Source organism: Phaseolus vulgaris, chromosome 8, assembly GCF_051622355.1.
Source record: "Phaseolus vulgaris cultivar YP4 chromosome 8, ASM5162235v1, whole genome shotgun sequence".
Lineage (NCBI taxonomy): Eukaryota > Viridiplantae > Streptophyta > Magnoliopsida > Fabales > Fabaceae > Phaseolus > Phaseolus vulgaris.
Window position 1 is genome coordinate 60027626 of NC_143505.1, and position 17011 is coordinate 60044636.

Here is a 17011-nt window from a genome sequence, read left to right on the forward strand (position 1 = left end):
ATTTTATTTTAGCTAAAAAAAGGTTAAGTATACTTCCACTTGTAATTTTACGCAAAGATTAATTTTCGTCTCTGGTCTAAGACCTTCTAGGTATAGTTAAAAAATTATTAAAACAAAATATTATAATATTAATCATAAAAATTTGGTTATCTCGTATAAGAATATAATAATTTTTTTATTACAAATATCATAAAAATTTAAAGTTTGAATTATAAACAAAATCAATTTCAAATACCGGAACATAAAAATTATATTTAATCCTTTAAATAATCATAATATTTTGATATATATATCTATCCAACAACTCAATAAATTAATATTTATTTTATTTTTTATTTAAAATATATATATATATATATATATGTATATATTATAATGAGTTGTCAAACCAATGTTTTTAATTTTTTAAGGTGTTAAAGTATTTTTTTTATTCTAAAATATATACTCTTGTTTTTTTTATAAGTATGATATTGATACAGAATAGTTATTAAAGATTTTTTTTCATACTAACACATCAAATAGAACAACTTAATATTGTACAAGTGATTTCTATGTTAATTATCAATTATCAACTTACCATCTTTGATCATATCACAATATTGACGAATAATAGAATCTCAATCAATTACTTATGAACTTAGTTTTTGATCTTCATAAATGAAAATGACCTCTCATATAAAGCAACTTTCATGAAACGCAAAAAGTCAATATTGTTTTCACTAATGTTAGCATATTAGAAATTGTTAATAGATTAGAGATATCAAAATAAAATGTGTTATGCAAAACAGTCTCTTCAAATGATTTTCTCTATATACGTTTATCAAAGATAAAATTCTCTAATAAATTAGCTAAAAATAAAAATTTATAAAAAATATATGAGAAATTTTTTACAAATTAATTAATATAGAAATTAGTTTCAGGTTTTATTCTTATTTTTTTTGTCTTGTAAGCATTTGTTGAGAAACTTGTCAAAACTAGTCCCAATTATTTTTCCTAATTATATTAAGCAATATACCTTTTCCCGAAAATTAAAAGTTAAAAATAAGGAGACTCATGAGGTTTGGGCTTCACGTATACTCCTTTTCTAATTTAAGTTTTTTTAAAAACCTAGCCCATCCATTCGCCACTTTTGTTATTTGCCACTCGTGTTTTTCATATATGCACCACTATTTTCTGAAAAGCCTGGGTCCATTAAAATATCCAACATATTTATTATTTACCACATACTTTTTTAAATATAAATCGTATTATAAAAATCATCAATAATTTGTTACGACAGAAAAAAACCAAAAACGTTAAATATAATCCAATTAAAAATAATTTTTTCAAGTAATATATTGGGTCAATTATTTAATGGATTAATTAATTTGTTCTCTAAATTGTGATCCTCTTGTTTTACTGTTTTTTCTTACTCATAAGCACATGCATATGCCACTTTTTTCTTTTCCCTCTCCCTTTATCATATTAACACGCCTGAATATACAACATGCCTGAATAGGCATATTCTGTGTGAAGTTGACCGACATATATAAATTAAGACCAAAATATGTGAATAAAAGAGAGGAAAGTGAACCAAAATAAATTAAGTCCATAAAGACTTTATGTTAAATGAGTCTTTTTCAGATACAATGAAGGTAAGATATAAATGAGAGACAAAATTCGTAGTTAAATTTTTTTCATCAGAAAAGAAATTCGTAGTTATATATTGTCATGGTTATATAGCATTGGTGAAGGTAAATTCTTGCTGCTTTTTTATGCTGAGAATCTCTTCCTGAACTACTGCAAGCTGCATTTGTAACTCAGAAACTTGAATTTCTAGGTTAGATATGATTCCAACACAACCATAAACAGGGTTTCTGACTCTTGCATTTGCCTCATAAACTAAACTCTTCACTGCATCTCCTCTTTGATCAACTGGAACATCCTGCATGCAAAAACATACAAAAACAAGTTAAGAACTGCATTGAACCTAAGAAATATTTAACTGTAGGTTAATATTACATATTGTAAATTGTTGATCATCTCTTAGTGAAGTTCTTTTAGCTTGATTATAAAACAAAAATAGATATATTAAACTGATCAAACCTTTAGCATTTTGATGATATTGCTGCAGCCAAAGACCTTGTGCACAATGGCAAAGTTGCAGAGATCATTGGAAGGAAAATAAGGAGCAAAGATGCAATCCTGAGAGCAACGGCGTCTCAAGAACTTGCAGGAAGCACAAGGGGAAGAATTACCACCCATTTCAAAATCCAAGATTCGATGTTGACCACCCCAGAAGCAAAGTGTTTTTGGTTTTTCCTGAATCCGAATTTATATGTGCAAGAAATTAATGTAACATGTAACATGTTTATAATGATGTTGTGATTACAGTGTCTTGTCTAACAAGAACAGTTGTCATATTTGACGTATATTGTTGAAAGTATTTACGTGTCTGAAAGTAGTTTGTTGAAAGTATTTACGTGTCTGAAAGTAGTTTGAATATCGACATTAACCAGTAGAATAACGCTTTTGAAGGAATAGAATAAATGGACTGAATGTGGGAAACATGATTTCAGAGATGATAATTTCACATTGTTTAACGCACTTGCCTTAGGGTTTAGGGCTTCTTTCTTCCTGTTATTCTCTTATATTCGAGCTTCATCACCTGCAAAAAAATTATTAAACTTTTAAATAAGAAATAAGTGTTTCATATGTTGATGTCATAAATACAAAATAATTAACTTTATCTTGTTGTGTGTAATTATATGATTTTGACAGTATTTTATGATTGAGCAAAGATTAGCATATGTATTATAATTAAGGATGTATTAACTAGTTTTTCTTATAATTTAATTTATGTAAATATCAATTTATTTTAATATATTTTTCATATGTTAATGGATATTAGGATATCATGGGACCATTTGCCCCTTAACTATACAAGAATTTATAAAATAAATAGATAAAACAAGTAAACTTCTTCAATACATTAAATTAATTTGTCCATCTCTTTTTTCTTAAAAAATTAGTTAAGGGTTTTTCTTTTATAAAAGTTAGTATGTAAACTAATTTTAAATTAATTTTAATTTACAATTTTTTTTAATATATCTTATCTTCCTATTTTAACAAAGATTAATGAAAAAGTAAATATTTTTGTGTGTATTTTTCAATTGGAAATAAATTTTATGATAATATTCGTGAATTAAATATTTTTTCTTGATAAAAAAAAATTGTAACTATAATAATCTTAATGTTTAAGATGGAAGATGAATTTAAGTGGAGTACCCAAATATCTCTATATTTATATATTATTTTTTATCAATAAAATAAATAAATAAATAAATACTGTCTCAAGTATTTATAATTTTTAGTTATTTTTTTTTATCTTTCTTGTTTGTGATATTGAAAGTGCTTATTTCAACTAATCAAAGTGAGATTTATTTGACCATCACTTTCAATCCCTTTAAGTAATTTCTTAGATCATGTTGATCACATGTTAAAGAATGATGTGAATGCTATTAATTTGCCTTTTTTTCCAATGTATATGAAAATGCTACAATTTGAGAAGGCAGAGTTACCTAAATGTTAAAATGTAAGCCTAATAGTAACTTAGTTTCTGCATCAACATATAACTATCCAACTAATTTGACTTCTCATTAATTCAACACGTTTAACTTAAAAAAACTTATACGTGGCGTGTTTTGATACTTTATTAATTTTTAGTTCAAAATATTTTTAAAAAATTATAATTAAATTGAATTTTATGTAGAATGAAAATATAAAACAGGATAAATAATTGATTCTCTACAATAACACAATAAGTAATGAGATGTTTTGTTTTTAATACAATAAAAAAAATTACAATATTACTAGAAATTTTTTAATTCTATTATATTTTATTAAACTTGGTTAATGATTGAGATAATTGAATACATTTAGTTTTTATAATTATCACGGTTGTTCATTAAATAAAAATTTAATATTAATATACTATTAGCTTGAAATATGTTTTATTTTTTATTTTGTTAATTTAAATTTTTTAATGATTTTTTTAAAAAAAACAGATTATAAAATCAAGAAAAGGTATTTCTAAATTTAAGAATCAGAAAGTGGTAATACTTTCCAAATTTTATTTTAAATAAAAGAAATATTTTAAATTGTAAAATGATATTTCCGAATCTGAGAATAACATCCTACAATTCAAAAAGTATAAATAGAAAAAAAATATTTTTTATATTATAAAATTTAGAATATATTTTTTTAAAATATTTTTTCTTCTAACTTATGAGGGTGCCAAAGATGTGGAGCAGGAAGAAAGAGTTAAAAAAATTCAAGACAAATGAAGAACTATTTGTATAAGAGAAAACAACCTTCTCGTCCTTTATTCTAATTTGATTTATATTTTACCTGACTTTGAAGGTTAAAAATGTATAAAATTATATTTTTATTTCAGTAAATATTATATAGAATTAAAATATTTAATATATTATTATTATTTATTGGCAACTTCAGTTAACCGTTAAATCTATATTTTTAAGGATTGAATGACCTGTCCAATTTTAAAAATATTGATCACATACAATTTTCAATTACAGAACCTCTGAGTTTATATTTTTACATACTTCTTCGATTTCTTATGTCCATCCACCCTAAGACATAACATTCATCCACCTAAGACATAACGTTTCTAGTAATAATATACTAACAACCCATATTTTTTATGTAACTCTCAATATTATTGTTTTAATATTTTTTTATATCATTTAATTATAAATTTATATCAAGCATCATTTTACTCATGTTTAATACTTGAATCGTAATGTTTAATATTTGAATCGTAACTCAATTAGGTAGAGCTTGCAGCGTTATATTCGCTTCTCACTAAACTCAATTTTCTAATATCTTTTATCATAACCAAGCTTCAATTACCAAAGGTGTTTTTGCAGAATAGAAACCCCTTCAAACTTATAAAAGGAAGACTATATAATCCAATTACATAAACAAGCACGAAAATTTGCGTTTAAGCTAAAATCTCAGTCAGGTACTTTTAAGCTTTTAAAAAAAACAAATTAGCCTTCTGAATTTTAACAAGTGCTAAAGAATGAAATATACAAGAAAATTGAACCTTCGTAGACTACCTGAACTGGTTACAAGAATGATAATAATAAACACGGTGATTATACAAACTTTAAATTTATGAACATTTTCAGATATCAGTAAAGTAAAATTATATGCGCTATGTTGAGTAAGTTTCATTTGGGGGAAAGAGACATTGCATTCCTAAGTTACATTTCTTTTAACTCTTTCAAAAATTACAGCATCGCCAGAAGTTACATTTCTTTTAACTCTTTCAAAAATTACAGCATCGCCAGAAGCCTATCTAGGTACTTGCGTACGTTGGTGATCATAAGAATGATGTAAGGGTGCTCCGGTTGTATCTTGAGAATGTGAGTCAACCCCAGCTTGCATCTGAAAAGTTAAGCAAATTCGAATTATTTGAGGTTATGCGAAGGTAATATATTAGGAACACAGTTAAATATGGAAACAAAATATCCACTTGGATACATACATTCAGCAATAGAATACAGGTCAGTAGCAGAGCAAGTTTTTGTTCCCAAGAAATAAGATGACTTCAAAGACGAAAACAAGAAAAGAAAGTTGGGATTAAGCCAATGGAAGTGCGTCAAATGACCAAATCGGCAGCAATTTCCTATTTTGTAAAGTTCGATCTTCTTTTATCATCATTGTAAAGTTAAATGCTAATAAACATTAGAATTTTTTTATTTTTCGATTTAATAAAAACAAATGTTAGTATTCAAGAGTCATTTGTATTGTTAGACCTTTTTAAGTGAACAGTGAGTGATATTTCAGATTCAGACTGGGGACTCATTTACGTCCTGCTTGGTTTTGAAGGGGAATATAAATAGAGAATAAATAGAAAACAAAAAAAATTGAATGTTTAATTATTTTGTAGAGTAGGAATAGAAATAAAGTATTTGGAAAACTGTGTAGGTTGGTCTATTTAATAAGAAATAAAAAGAGAGATGAAGAGATTAATAAAAATAGATAAGAAACAATAGTGGATCTCCTAATTTATAAAAATTGTTTCCTTTCTTTTCTCCTTCCACCCAACACACGATATTAATTCTCTTCATCTTTCCACCTCCACTCTACCGATCAAGGCAGAGTTCTGCTCATGTAAATTGACAACATAATTAATCTAGTGTAGGGCTCGGCGTTTAGGAAAAGATTTGACAGGCGTAACCAAAACAAATAGGCAGTTGCTTTCTGCATCCCAAAAATTTCTTGTTGACATATCTGGAATGTTTTTCTACCTTCTCCAGTCCAGAAGTCACCAAATCAGAATGAACTTTTTATATCGCCAAATATGACTTTACATTCCAAATTGGTCAATCCCAAATATGATTTTGCATTCTGAATTGAGGAATCAGAATGGTGAAAAGATTCAGAGAATTTATTTTAGGTGCAGAAAGCAACTGCTAAACAAATATAAATTGTTTCTACATATTTTTTATGGATTTGAAGTGAAAAAACACAATGTTCATTCATAAATCAGAACCAGATTCACACTGCGAGACTAGCCTGTAAAAGGCATATCAAACTTGTAAGAGTGGGGTATACATACCTGATGCATGCTATAAGAACTAGGAGGGTATCTGACTCCTCCATATATCTCACGATTGTCATAGTTATCAGGAGGATATCCAGGACCTGTATAGAAACAAATCCATAGATTTATAATATGCATCTAGAAAGAATTAAAAATATATGTTATCGCTAAAAAATTGTAGTCTCTGAAAAAGTATTGAAAAAACGCACTATATCATAAAATAGCCTTTTCCAAAGCTTATACAAATGGATTCAAACTTTCTAACTTGAGAGAGAATCATTAAAATAACCAACTTTTTGAGGTTTTATTTATCATGATAATTTTAAGAATGTGTTTTCTAATTAAAAATATTTTTCTTCTTTTTAAAAAAATTAAACAGTTCCCCCCCTGAAGAACAAAGTTTAACCAAGTTTTCAAGTTATACTTCTGTTGTATTAATTAAGAACTTAAGATGAACGACCAAGAAAGTTAAATTACTTGGTTTAGCATCTGCAGCCATTGCAGCCCTTGCCCTCTTTTCTGCATTAGCCAACTCAGCACGTAACTTTTCAACCTCACTGGACATTATAATCATATTGTTGTCCATTGCCCGTCTGTGTTCAAGGTTACTAGCATGTGTCTTCTTCTCAAATTCAATAGCATTCCTGTATTCAACAATAAATGAAAATGTAAAGCATGCACATTGCACAATATTTCAGACTAAGTGAACTTTTTCCCTTGCATCTGATAAGATGCAGGAAATATCACTCTTCCAACAGGAAAAGACAGATTAGTTGAATTAGGAAGCCTGGAATCAGTAGATACACAGGCAATAACAAAATCTAGTTAGTTAGTCAGATTAAATCTTATTTTGTTATATAGGCTGACAAGTATCTGAACTAATCACAGGATTCAATATAAGAAATCAAAATAAACAAAGAATGATATATAAATCTGACATGCTTCTGTACACAGTGAACAATACCCATCAACATTAGTTTTTACAGTTTTTACCTCTTCTGCGAACCCCATGGTGGCATCATCAAGTTTCAAAGTTCAAAGGAACTCAGACGCCAGCATCAGGATTTTAGAATCAGCAGACTCAATGCATTCAGAGAGTCATAGTCTAACTAGTAAATAAATCATAAACCAATGGACTGATAATACAAAATAAATCACAAAAGCTAGTGTACAGAGAAACAAAGAGTAATGGTGAAAAACAAAATGGTCATATAGGTTGTTTGGTTTAAGAGAATAGTAGTAATAATAAATTCTGAAATTGCTTGATTAAATAGAGAAAAGAAAAGAAATTAATATATTAATAAAAATACTATATTATCCTTCTTTGATTTTTACATTTACAGGCATAATTGACTATAAAAGACTGTGTAATCAATTATTTGTTGACATATATCAACATATAATTGACTATACAATTTACATAATTGATTATATGATCATGTTGCATTAACACCTTCATCTCTATTTGCGGGTAACTGTTGCGTGCGTGGAGACCCTCACCCTCCATTTTTGTTTATAGCAGATATCATATATGTTCCTCACTATTCACATGCACACGCAAAGAAACTTTAAAGAAATAGACAAAATTCCCTTTTAGTTTCTGTTATTTTTAATTGGATAGGAATTAGAGATTTTTAGTAATCTATTATGCTATATGCATAACTGATTATGTTTGAATACACAATCTAGTTTAACTAATACTGTCCATGAGCCTCACAAGGGTAGAGCCATAAACAATATATGAATGTCTTTGCATTTCTTCTCAACATCAATATTGTCAATAGCACGAATTAAATGGCAGGCACTTGCAGAAAGCTAAAATGAACACCAGTGCAGATGGTGTGTTAGCTGCCATATTGACAACTGACTCCCATTTTGAGGGAAAACAAAAATTAGAAACTATTTACAATTAAAGGAGTAGTGAGTGACAAACACGAAGAACAAATAAAATTACTTTACTCCCCTGATCTCAATGATCCAAACACATGTTTCTATGCTACAGTTCATTCTGATTCTGAAACACGAAGAACAAATAAAATTACTTTACTCCCCTGATCTCAATGATCCAAACACCTGTTTCTATGCTACAGTTCATTCTGATTCTGAAACTTCCACTACATGTTCAGAGAAGGGAAACCTAAACAACAACTAATGAGGACGAACAAAACGTGGTCCTTGGGGCAGTATCCACAACCATTTAGTGCAAGATCCTGCACAAACTACCCTAACAAGAAGATCACATAAAAATATCTGTGCTTAGTCAGAAGCACACCCTCATTATAAAACCTTGCATTCACCCAATAACATTCAGCAACCTATATCTAAAAGGCTTTCAAGTTGCACATTCCTTTCTCTACTAATTTTCACATCCAAGCCAAAAAAGAAAAACACCATTCACCAAAAAATAAAAAATGAAAACAAAAAAGTCCAAGTCACCTCACAAGAAACAGTAAACAAATAAATGAATGACCTCAAAAAGTCATGGCCACAAATAAACAATAATTCACATAAGAAAATAAATATATGAACAATTTTACCTTCCTCGTTGAATCTCATGGAGCATGGCCTCTAAATCGGCTTTAATGGCCGGCACAAACTGCGCCTCGGCGCGCACCCTCCCGAGGTCGTCCTCGATGGTCTGCAGCTGCGCTGCGAGCTCCTTCTGCGCCGCCGCGAGTTCCTGTACGTCCACCCTCACCCGATTCAGCTCAGCGCTCATTGCGGCGACGGCTCGCACCTCAGCGTCCACCTTCAGCGACTTCTCATAGATCTCGCGCACCTCCGCGTCGCGCTCCGCCTTGACCTCGGCACCGTTGGCGGATAGGCGACAGAGCTCCTCCTGAGTGGCGGCGAGGTCCTGCTTTAGGGCCACGTGGATGCCAGCGAGGCGCTGGTTGTCGGAGATGAGGTTCTGGATCTCGCGATGGCGCGTTTCGACGCGCTCCTCGAGGGCGCGGACCGCCGTGGCAGCGGAGGAGGAATGTGCGAGGCGCGTGAAGGAGGAGGGCGCGTGTTTGCGCCCCGCCATTTTGCGATTTGAAGAGAGTGAGGTTTTAATTTGATGCAGAATAGAGAGGAAAGAGTAGCAGTTGAGTGAGTGAGCGTGGATATGGATGCTCTGCAACTGCTTTCTTCTGTCTCTTCCAGTTTTGTAACTATCTTTTCTTGAAATTGGTCTAATTTTTTAAAGAAATTTAAGATATGGTAAATTTTTTATAAAAAAAAATACAGAAATGTGCAAGATGTGTTTGAAAAATATGACTTAAACAATTTTAGACTAATAAAAATCTAAGTCACAATTTGAAATTACATCTTCTAAGTTTTCTTAAATCTTATTTTAAATATATGATTTTTATTTAATTTTTACAGAAGCTGTGTATATGGTTAAGAACTTATTCTTTTCCTATTTTTGTTTTGTTTTACATTTTTATATTTTTATTTTATTTTTTTAGAAGTTGTACCTTTATACTTCTTCTTTTTTCTTTTTTATAAATTATTATATAGACATATTTTTTATTTTAAATTGTTAATTTGATTAATGGATTTTTTTAAACCTTTTAGGTGTTGCTAAAGTTTTATATAATCTTACTTTTATTTTCAGATATTTATTTTAACAATATAACATTTTTTATAATTTTTTTTATGTAAACATTTTTTTAAATGATTTTTATTATTAAGTTTTTATATAACAATATTTTTTCTTATTTTAAATAATTATATATACTAACAAGTAAAAATCACATATAAAATTTAATAATAAAAAAATTTGCAAATATGTTTACATGCAAATTTTAAAAAAATAATAATCAAATTATTTTAACATATAAAAGATTATCAAAAAAATTATATTATTAAAATAAATATCTGAAAATAAAATTTATATATATGATTGTATAAAAGCTTAGAAACACGTAAAATGTTTAAAAATTCATTAATCAAATTCTTAAAAAATAATTTAAATGAAAAAATATGTTTATATATAGATTAAAAAAACAAAAAAAAAATAGAAAAGAAGTAGAGAAGTCGCATATTTTGAAGAAAAAAAAAAGTCTTTTTTAAACAGAACGATTTCAACAAAAATAAAAAATTAAAGTCATACCTCTAAAACATGATTTTAAAACAAGATTCATCTTCATTAATTTAAAGTTATCTTTGAGAAACATAACTTCTTTATTTTAGAATTGTTTTCCCTAAACACAACTTGTTCCTTTTTTTAATCTTTGAAATATTTGTCCATATTGATAAATTTCTTTAAAAATTATGCCAGTTTGGTGAAAAAAGTGTTTTGTTATCTATATCTTAACTTTAAAAATCTACATAAATGTAACTTTAAATTTGTTTCAACTATTATAGTTAAACATTTTAAAGGTTTTGAAAGGCTTTACTTAAAGTAAATCTATTTGGCTTTTAAATATTAACTAGTTGTGTTACAAATGTATTCAAACGCTTGAGACTATATATCATGGAAAAAATACAACACAATATCACTATAAATGGTAGTTATTAACTAGTTACAGAGTTTAACATTTTTTTAGAAACGTGTTTATGCATTACTCATCATACATAGTAAATCATTACAAACATTAGAAAACACTTGTGCGAATAAAATTTTCTGAAGCTTTCTGAGGCGAAAAAGCATTTTGTGGCGCCTCATGTTCTCATCCAACCATATGAAAAATCTTCAGCGGTTATTAGAGAAATGTTTTTAACAATCAATAGATTTCTATCTACCTACAGGAGCGAGTATATAATCTATCTATGTTTTTGGAATGGCGAACAAAGCTTATAACACAATAATGGCATCAATCTATGCAATAGCTCAGCCTCAAAGAAAACAAATTTTGGCACGGCCAAACCACAAAATTCCAGGAAGCTACCTGCAAGATGATCAAAAGCCAAAGAAGTAGCAACTCTTACCAGTACAACTGTCCTTAATCATCATTAAAAACATTTGAAAGAAGTATGCTAAGAATCAGACAACTGCTATGAACATCTATAGCTCACGATGCAGTAGCCATAACCAACACTAAAATTTTAATAGAAAATAAAGCATAACGTTTAGGATTCCTATTACAGTTATAAAGGTTCTACCTGGTGCAATTAGGCAAAACAAAAAATAAAAAGGAATCTTCAAGTCTTGGATGGGTAGTAGTTATTTCAAAAAGAAAAAATGATGCAAACAAAAAGTAACAGCTTGAATTTTCTAAGTGCAACAAAATAGAAAACAGGGCAAAATTTGATGAATTTAAAAAATAAAGGAACTTCATTAGCTCGAGAACTTGCACTCTTTTATTAGGTCATTATGGGTACAATTAGCACTACTGGCCTCATATAACTTTATATTGAACTTCTTGGTAGCAAATTTAAAGTTTAAAGAGTTCAAACCAAAACTTTCAACATAGTCATCATGTGACCTAAATTGAGCATGAATTCAACATTTAGTTTACAACAGGTTATGATTGTATATATTTTAACTTATCATACAGATATTAAGGTTAAATGCAACATGCAGACAAGGAAAACTCTTTTTTTCTAGGAAAAATCCATGGAACTATGACTTAACATAAAACATCCCTTTAATCCCACCACCTGTTTGAACCAGATGCCACATGGGATGAGCCAAGGATGCAAGCATTTATCCAGAAAATAACAGTTCAGTATCCAACCAAGAATAGAACATGTTTTCATGAAAGCAGGAGTCACTAGAAACAAAAATAAAACCTACCTTAGCAGCTTGGAGACTATGCACTTGCCCCTTTAAAAGCATTCACATGATTGTATTAATCCCAGCCTAAAAGTAAAATCCCACCAGCAAGTGACAAAAAAAACAGAAGGAGCAAAGAGGTCATGTAAAAGTAAGTGAACAACCTACCTCTTTGCTATCATCTCAAGTTACCCGCCAATAGAATACAACAAATCCCTCAGACATACATCATAGTACATAAAATGTTCTCTGTTGAAGCCCTCAGTATGGCCGTGAACGGTTCCCACCATAATTATCACGCCTATCAGGACCAGAACCACCTCCATCTCTGTAATTGTCTCTGCGTCCATAGCCACCCCTATTGCCCCTATAGAATTTAAAAACATAAAACAAAAGTTAATACATTAACTTAATAACACAAACATTTATTACTGAGAATTAGGAAGTCATTTGTATAGCTAATAATACATTTAAAACTGTTATAGTACAAAATACATCCCACTCTAATCAACTCAACCCCTAGAATAAAAACCAATAGCAGCCCTTTCATCAATTAATTATTATATTTCGAGTAACTCATTCACACATTATTCCAATGTGATTTTCACCAATATGTCAGACATCCACAAAGAAATTATAAGCAACTTCAAAGCTACATAACAACTAATCAGCCATAACCTGATATCTATTGCTTTAGGAATCCTGTCTAACCAAATCATTAATCATGACAAATGGAGATACTAGATTTCTAGTTACAAATATAGCTTTTAAATATGCTCGGTTGCATTGTTGTCAATCCCAAAGAGTGGTGTTGAGCGACTGATCCCAAAAATACTCTTAACTTTGGTGAGATGGCTACTATACCAGAGCTTATAAATTTAAATCACCCACATACAACTACTTAGGAAACAAAAAAGAAAATGAAGATATATTCATCATTAATAATCAAAAGTCAAAAAATTTAGACACATAACATATCTTTTATGACAAAGGCCTAAATAAGTATAAGATAGAAGCAGGGAAGTGGACATGGCTGGAAATAAAATAGCAGTGGAAGGGACTTACCAAATCTTAGCAAATAGAAAAAAAAACGTAAGAAATGGCAAAATACAATTGCATAGCAAGTTTGGAGACTAGGTGATCTACGTGCCCAAATAAAAAAATAACCGTCTAAAAAACAGAGATGGGCAGAGCAATGCAGAAGATAGAATGAGAAAGAAGATATGCAAAAGCAACAAAACATAGAAGACAGCACAAAGACGTAAGTACAGAGGTGGGGGCGGTTGGAAAGGGCTGAATTTGATCAGAAAAAAAAAATTAAGGTTTTTCAAGGTAGTTATTATTCACGAGGGAGGAGAAAATTCACAAAAATCATCAAAATGTACTAAAAACAACATGAGACAGCACAAGATGGACAAATTGGGGCTTTTAAAAATAAGATTAATGTGGCAGCTGCAATTTTTCCACACTTATGTAGAGGACACAGATTGCAACATTGACACAATAACAGCATGAAAAGACACATTTTACCACTACTTAGTTTTTTTTTTATATTATGGCCATAGCTTTCGAAAATATACCACTGCAAAAGTTTAGACATATTGTGTATCTATTATTTAAATTCTGACAAATGGATTCCAGTATCAAGCCAATGAACTATCTTAATGTAAACTCCAAAATTATATAGAAAACTGGTACTCATATGTGATATTATTGTTATTCTTAAACATGGTGTTGAAGGGGGTGCTGTCAACCACTGCTACTACTATGACATCATTAAAAGAGAATTAAAGCATTTACATGTTGACACTAGTATAACTAGATATTTCAAGAGCAGTCGTTTTCAGTGGCAAAATAAAAAGTCACCAACAGTGTGAAAAATGATAAACAATTGAAATATGGAATACCCCTGGTTATGTGCAGGTGGAGCTTTTGGTGCAGACTTTTCTGCCATTGTAACAGCGATTTTGTGACCCCTCAAATCATAATCTGAGATGAAAGATTAATGGTAAGTGTCTCTTTACGATAGAAGATAAACTGTAGTATCACAAAAGTAGTAGTATAGTAGTAGCAGTTAGATCAAATACTATTGTAAAAACCGCCAGCAGAATGAGCTGCGGAAGGGTCTTCATACACTAGACAACCATCACCCTTGTTGTTTCCTTTCTCATCAGTGTATAGCTTTATGTTCCAAGGCCACTGGTCTTTGTACCCCCTCTTTTGTTTTATTCTTCCAACCTAAACAGTTACAAAGACATTAGAGTATGAAGCTCAACACATCGGCAAAATCAGAGATATGCACATAAATATAGGAAACATAATCTATAGCATGTCCTGTCACTTCACAAGAAAAATAGCAAATATGCTCAGGAAGCCACGAGGGGTCAACTATTTCAAGTGTAAATAAAGCAGAATTAACTGACATACACATGCATGCTCGGTAAGAATATGGATACTATGTTAATTTACTTTGAAAAAAGGCATTTTCATGCAAACCATTGCTCATAGAACAAATAACTCTCTTCGTAGAGCTCGTACTAAATTCAACAGATCAGAATATTACTTGTCCAATGCCCCCAAAAAGTTCTCTCAATTCTTCAATAGTCACATCCGGAGGTAAGTTTGATATGTAGATTCTAGAGTTGTCACAGGAATCCCCACAATTCTCGTCACATTGCTTCACCTTAGCGGGGGAGTCAGCAGGAGCTCCACCAAATCCACCTTGGCTACCAGCACCATAACCACCAGTATTACTCCCATATGGTGAAGGATAAGATGCAGGTCCACCAGTATAGCTTGCAGGTGGAGGAACCACATCAGTTCCATAATTTGAACTGCCACCAGAAGAATTGTATGCAGGTGGATAGTTTCCACCAGCCCCACCATAAGGTTGAGCTGCAGGTGCAGGAGCTTGACCATATCCACCATCTTCTCTGCCTTGACTACCTCTATTGCCTCCCCCACTTCTACCAACATTGTTATTTCCCCTACCACTGTTATAGCCATTACCTCTTCCTTCATCATAGTTACCAGATCTACCCCCACGACTGTTGCCATATCCCCCTCTATTATAGCCACCACCGCCACCGCCACCACCACCACCACGATCATTAGCACCAGCAGGAGAAGGAGCACCACATTTGTTACATTCAACCCTTCTTGCAAAGTTCAAATTCCCACAACTATATAATAATACCAATTTTCCAATCAAATACAGAAACGTAAGAATCGTTAGGTGTGTTTTATATCCACAGTTCCATTCCAACTACTGAAAACACAAAATATCCTCCATAAAAAAAGGGCAAAATAAAAAAAGCAAATCGGCGGGTAAAATCTCAAACCTCGAGTTAGGGCAACGCCAGTCACCGTCTCTACCACTTCCGCCGCCGCGGCCACCACCTCGCCCACCACGATCCCCGCCTTGATACCCACCTGTCACGATTAACACAAAATTAAGATATTTTACGATTCAAAAAAGATAAGGAAGCAAATTAAGAGAGAATATTCGAAACCTCGTCCGCCGAATCCTCCACCTCCTCGACCACCGTGACCGCCGCCATCGTTACGCCCATATCCGCCACCACCTTGATCGTAATTTCCAGACATGATTGGAATCCAATAAGGAATTGCAGAAACGGCAAAGAGAGGAAGAGAAGTTGTAGAAGTACAACGTATGATACAGGACTGTAACTCTGTAACTGGTCTTAAATATAATAAGAATAAGAACTTAATTTAAATGTGAGAATAATTTAAGCTGTTTTATTTATTGAATTTAAATTTATGAAATAAATTTATTTTCATTTTAATATTTTAGAATCACTTATTTATAATAGCTTTGTAATATTTAAATTTTCTATACTAGATTTTGTTAATTGTTGAGGTGATAATAGGGAGAGATGAAAATAAAAATGAAGGGTGCTTTAATAATGAAATTAAAAATAGTATAAAGCTTATCTTTGATAAGATTTTTAAATTAGTTTTTATTTTTTATTAACTGAAATTTTCTGTAATTTTGTTGTCAATATTTGATAAATGACATTTTTAATAATTAATGATATTTTAAATAATATTTGTTTAAACACTAATTTTAAAAAAAAATGTATGATTATAATATTTACCACTTTTTTTTGCTTTTTACATAGTTAATTGATCATGTATTATATTATTTTTTACTACAAATTATATTTTGTTGGATTTTATTTTCATTTTAGAGTTACTTATTTCAATTGTGTTAGATAAAAAAATTAAAATAAATCAGGTCAAACTTTTAATTGAACTCGCGAGTTAGATTTTATAATATTTTTTCATAACGATTAATTATAGGTACACACATTATTGAATAAGAAATATTTTTAACAATAAAATTAAGTTCAATAAAAAATTAAATGAGATTATTTCCCTCATCTATATAGTTGTGAAGTTTACATTAAATCCTGAGTTTTAATGTTATGATCATAAATTCTATTAATCTAAGTAAACTATTATCTAACTAATAAAATAAGAAATTTACATTTTTATTTTGCCTTATTTTCTTGAAAATTGTCCATTTTTTATGTACTATATTATATTTATAAAGATGGTAATTGGTTGATGTAATAATTTTTTTATATATTAATAAATTTGAAAAATATAAATCAGAGTGAAAATAAAATTATTATAAAATTTCATAAATAAAACAGATATTTTCAAAATAA

The 17011-nt window shown here is 30.2% G+C and overlaps 3 protein-coding genes across 4 annotated transcripts; all 3 read right to left on the reverse strand.

Moving 5' to 3' along the window:
* Positions 1–1674: 1674 nt before the first annotated feature.
* Positions 1675–2266, reverse strand: LOC137827103 (LOB domain-containing protein 12). Its single transcript, XM_068633315.2, has 2 exons — positions 2086–2266; positions 1675–1924 (listed from the first exon to the last, which is right to left on the reverse strand). Exons 1-2 carry the CDS (start codon positions 2242–2244, stop codon positions 1715–1717), a joined length of 369 nt encoding a protein of 122 aa, XP_068489416.1. The 5' UTR covers positions 2245–2266; the 3' UTR covers positions 1675–1714.
* Positions 2267–5159: 2893 nt separating this feature from the next.
* On the reverse strand, positions 5160–10661 carry LOC137823767 (protein FLC EXPRESSOR). The gene is made up of 4 exons (XM_068629027.2): positions 9151–10661; positions 7091–7257; positions 6629–6714; positions 5160–5451 (listed from the first exon to the last, which is right to left on the reverse strand). Exons 1-4 carry the CDS (start codon positions 9639–9641, stop codon positions 5359–5361), a joined length of 837 nt encoding a protein of 278 aa, XP_068485128.1. The 5' UTR covers positions 9642–10661; the 3' UTR covers positions 5160–5358.
* A 1510-nt stretch (positions 10662–12171) lies between these two features.
* LOC137823765 (transcription initiation factor TFIID subunit 15b) lies at positions 12172–16010 on the reverse strand. Of its 2 annotated transcripts, XR_011083160.2 has the most exons (7): positions 15830–16010; positions 15659–15749; positions 14881–15499; positions 14405–14555; positions 14225–14306; positions 12486–12684; positions 12172–12404 (listed from the first exon to the last, which is right to left on the reverse strand). XR_011083160.2 is itself a non-coding variant. In XM_068629026.2 (6 exons), the coding sequence occupies exons 1-6, from the start codon at positions 15921–15923 to the stop codon at positions 12579–12581; spliced, it is 1143 nt and encodes a 380-aa protein (XP_068485127.1). In that variant the 5' UTR covers positions 15924–16010; the 3' UTR covers positions 12172–12578. The 2 variants fall into 2 exon arrangements, 1 of the variants encoding a protein (XP_068485127.1); XM_068629026.2 differs by having other exon boundaries at positions 12172–12684.
* Positions 16011–17011: the final 1001 nt, after the last annotated feature.